The sequence below is a fragment of the Anneissia japonica genome, unplaced genomic scaffold, assembly GCF_011630105.1.
Source record: "Anneissia japonica isolate Jap-2015-1 unplaced genomic scaffold, ASM1163010v1 scaffold288010_len917306_cov203, whole genome shotgun sequence".
NCBI lineage: Eukaryota > Metazoa > Echinodermata > Crinoidea > Comatulida > Comatulidae > Anneissia > Anneissia japonica.
This window is the reverse complement of record NW_022715767.1, coordinates 10,450-14,893: the sequence shown is the minus strand read 5'-3', so window position 1 is coordinate 14,893 and position 4,444 is coordinate 10,450. Positions and strand designations below refer to the sequence as shown.

Here is a 4,444-nt window from a genome sequence, read left to right as displayed (position 1 = left end):
ATTATATATAATATACATACACACATCATAAGTGTATATATATATATATATATATAATGTGTGTATAAATATTTATATATTTATTTATTATTTATATTCATTAAAAAAATTATCGTTAAATTGGAGCTGGAGAAAGCATGGTCATTTAAATAATAGTGTCTTAACGAAGGTCATAACTAACACAATAAGAAATACAAAACACAAATATTGAACCTAATAGCTTAAAATATCATCCATAAGGTGGCTGACGACAAATAGCGTCTAATACAAAGGATTTCCAGCGGGGCGAGGAACTGTTTTCCTATTGGAAGGGTTTTCTGGCTGAGTGTGCAATTTTTGAGCATCTTGAAATGACACTACCTATTATTTTTTAACCGAACATGGTGGGGGCGGGTGTGGACACCAGTCTGGGAAATGCAGACGCCATCGATGTATGTGTTGAAATTCACAAGTTGTAAAAATCTCCCTGTCTCATTTGGTTCAAACAAGTTTTTTCCAGATCCGGTCCTTCTTCATTTGTGCCATATCCAATAACATACACTGACGAGCTCTTTTGTTCATGTGTCTTCATATATTGTACAACCTCGCCAAAGGACGCATGCTCATAGCTTTTTTCTGTACGTGCATCCACGATGACCATTGGAGCCTTGAAAACGTTGTCATACATTTCTTGATTGAAGCCGGAATCAGCAGTGAAACCAAACAAGCGGGTACCGTTACGATACAGTGTAAAACCTATAACAACAATTATTACTATGATATGTTAATACATAATATTTATTTTTTTTAAAAAAGTTTTAAAAAATCTGAAATGACTTATTAAATATTTAATATGGATAATTCAGTATTTTATTTTTGTTATTATCATGGAAACGTCAAGATAGATAGGCCTATATAGAAATATACTACACACCATACATACATACATACATTTAGAGATTGGCCCAAAGAAGCACAACGAACGAATCACAATGTAAATTGCATGAGATAGCATACAGAGTGATACACATATCACTGTGCAAGAATTTAACAATAATCTTACATGTAGGAATTACTTATATCAGTAGCTTAAAACCACATAAACCAGATGAAGTAAAATTATAAATGGAAATCAACTTGTATAGTGCCTTAATTACAAATCGTCGCAAAGCGCTTTAAGTATACGAAAAAAAAAAAGAAAACTAACCCATGAAATATCCTAAAACTAATCAGAGACAATTTACCAAAGAATCAAATTAAGAATTGGTAGTCTCGGGCTACCGTACTTTTTAACGTAATAGGCCTATATAGTACTGTATGTTGGATGTTTTATGTTGTCGACAAAGCCGAAGTAGTTTTACCTTACTAAATGACACAGATTGATGAGTGAATTAATGTGGGTTTAGGAAAAACACTTTGTATTTTTTTTAATTATATACTAACCATAACAAACTTCGCTGTGTTGACTTTTGTGTGATGTGAGATGGAATTCTTCCTGTTCATCAACTGCAATCATCTGGCCAGGTTCACAAATGTACCAGGTAACATATTTCGAGAACTCTTCCTGGATAGCAAATATATATAAAGCAATGACTTAATCTGTGCTTTACACGTATGGCAAATGTGGTATTAGAAAACAACTTAATACTGTTGTGCATTGTAATACCATGTAGTGGCGGCGTCAGTGGGGAAGGGGGCTTAAGTTCCCCACCAACGGACACGCCACCAGACAGGTCAAGCTCCCCCATTGGACAGAGCTTGTCGGACATTCAGACCATAAAACATATAAAAATAGCCCCACTCCAAGCCAACACATGTCTGTCATAGTCTGAGAGTGCCATTTCCGGCCATCCAGAGGTAGCTATTCTTAAAAAAAAAATCTCATTTGGAAGGGGAACCCCTCTCAGCCACCTCCTCCAGCTCGAGCCTACAAGCTCAAATCCCCCTGTCGGACAACTTAGCCCCCCTCGCCCAGAAAATATATCCTAGAGCTGTCACTGATACCATGTAATACTTCAATATTAACTACAATCGTAAATCTTAAGAACAATGTATAAAATATTAAATTAATAATTACAAACATGTGACTTTAAAACAATTTGAAACTGCAATAACGATGCCGATGACGACTCAGAGACTCATGGATTGGTTTCTTTGCAAAACTATATATTAAACATACCGCAATGAATAGATAGATGTGATAGTTGTCTAACAAATTTATGTAAAACATTGAGTTGCACATGTAAGAGAAACAAATAAGTTGTCATCTTCCAATGAGAGTGGATCACAACAATTCTGTTTTACTGATTTGCATAATTTGTATACAAAATACGTTATGAATAACCACCTACCAATTTTAGGGCTATGGAAAGAATATTTTTGAACATTTATTAGTAAAGTAGGTGCAGTGGAGTGAATAGACCCATAAACAATTTTAAACTTACTTTTGGACAGGCACTGTAAATCTCATCAAATCGATGCTCCATCAGTTTCGTTTGTACCTCCGGTCCGCAGTACAAGTGGAATTCTGGGGTCAGCTTGTGCTTCTTCATCTCGCTGACTGTGAGAATCAAACCCAAGGCTAACTCAGCCGCGTGGTCACAGTGGTTGTGGGTAATGAACATTCTAGGCGGCAACATGTTACCTACAAAAAAAAAATCAAAGGTCTACATTAAAGGTAAAGAAAAGCTGAAATTGAAGTATTCATTGACCTTTAATTTCTTCAAAATTCAAGGTTTTACCCCTCTTAAAAAAAGGTCAAGTGATTTTATCTCATTCTTACTTAGGCCTATACCATAGAAGAAAATCAAAGATATAGTCAATAGATTATTAATTAGGCTTATATATTGAGTAAAAGAAAATTTATTATTGCGTAAAGAAAATCTGAAATTGAAGTATGCTTGCGTATCAATCGGGGGCGGATCCAGGATTTGAAAGAGGGAGGTTCAAAATTGTTCCCAAAAACCCAAAAATGAAAGGGTGGTCGGGGGTCCTCCATCGGGAAAAATTTTGATTCCTAGATGGCCGGAAATGAGCTTTCCCGACTTCTGTGGTGTCTTTCATTGACCTTTAATATCTTCAAAATTCAAGATTTTACCCCTCTTAAAAAAAGGTCAAGTGATTTTAGCTCATTCTTACTTAGGCCTATACCATAGAAGAAAATCAAAGATATAGTCAATACATTATTAATTAGGCCTATATATTGAGTAAAAGAAATTTTACTGTACTATAATAGTAGAGATCAGTGGTGCTGCCCACTGACCTCTAGTGCTGTACCACAAGCGCCAGTGTGTGCGTACACAGCAATTGTTGCTAAGGTCCCACATAGGCCAAGGGCAGAAAGGTACATTATTATAACAAATCAAAAGACGGACGAATCAGGATAGAAAGATGAATTAGGGATCAATAAATAATGTTCCATAAAATCATAATTGGCCTAACGGTGGCGGATTTAGAGGGGAATAAGGGGCGTACGCCCCCTCTGTTTTCGTAACTTTTTTTTTTGTCAAAATATTACCATGCTAAATAGTAAAAATCAATCAAATGCAAACTTAAATTTTTGGAGTTTCTGGAAGTTTAGGAGGATTAACCCCTTGCACCTGTTCCAGGGGCTCTTCCCTGAGACTGTCACTCTGTTCGCATATTCACACCCACTTTTTCTTACCAGGCTGGATCCGTCCTTGCCTAATATGTAAATATGCCTATATTTGTATTTTCGTCCAATAATCTCAATTTATTACAGAATTCAAAATTTGAACCTGTATAACGTCTAAACATAAACAAAACTTTTTGAATTCACACCGATGTTTTCTCTGTACGAGCGAATCACACCAAGTCCAACATCGACCAGCAGCATCGGTTTTCCTTTTCGCAAGACTAGCAATGATGAACTTGGTTCTCCATGCAAAACGGCTGAAAATAAAATTTAAAAAAAAAAACAACTTTGCAATATATTGTTTGTACGGTATCAGTGTATGTAAATATACAGAGTATAAAGTTTGTGTAATCTTCATTAACAAAACCTGGCAAATTTATACCTTTTACCCGCGTTTTATTTGATACATGACTGGCCACCGAGGAAGGACTATTGTTGTCCGAAAGCTCTGGCTCTATTTCTGGCTGTTTACTTACGTTTACTTTTTAGCTGTTGCTTATAAAATTTGTACCTCTACCGAAATCCAGCCATCGCTTCCCATAGCCTTCTTGTTTTTCAGTATTTTACATTTTAATCTATATTATATCTGTCTCTTATACACATCTAGATGTGTATAAGAGACAGTCTGTGGTGTCTTTCATTGACCTTTAATATCTTCAAAATTCAAGATTTTACCCCTCTTAAAAAAAGGTCAAGTGATTTTAGCTCATTCTTACTTAGGCCTATACCATAGAAGAAAATCAAAGATATAGTCAATACATTATTAATTAGGCCTATATATTGAGTAAAAGAAATTTTACTGTACTATAA

General features: G+C 35.4%; 1 protein-coding gene across 1 annotated transcript in view; it reads right to left on the bottom strand.

Moving 5' to 3' along the window:
* Window positions 1-22: 22 nt before the first annotated feature.
* Window positions 23-4,444, bottom strand: part of LOC117109343 (tyrosine-protein kinase CSK-like) — an 8,558-nt gene continuing 4,136 nt past the window's right edge. The window contains exons 9-12 of the mRNA XM_033251642.1: window positions 3,781-3,891; window positions 2,424-2,623; window positions 1,423-1,543; window positions 23-735 (exon numbers count right to left, since the gene is read on the bottom strand). Coding sequence (XP_033107533.1) covers window positions 446-735; window positions 1,423-1,543; window positions 2,424-2,623; window positions 3,781-3,891 — 722 coding nt within the window. The 3' untranslated portion in view covers window positions 23-445. The remainder of the gene's footprint in view (window positions 736-1,422; window positions 1,544-2,423; window positions 2,624-3,780; window positions 3,892-4,444) is intronic.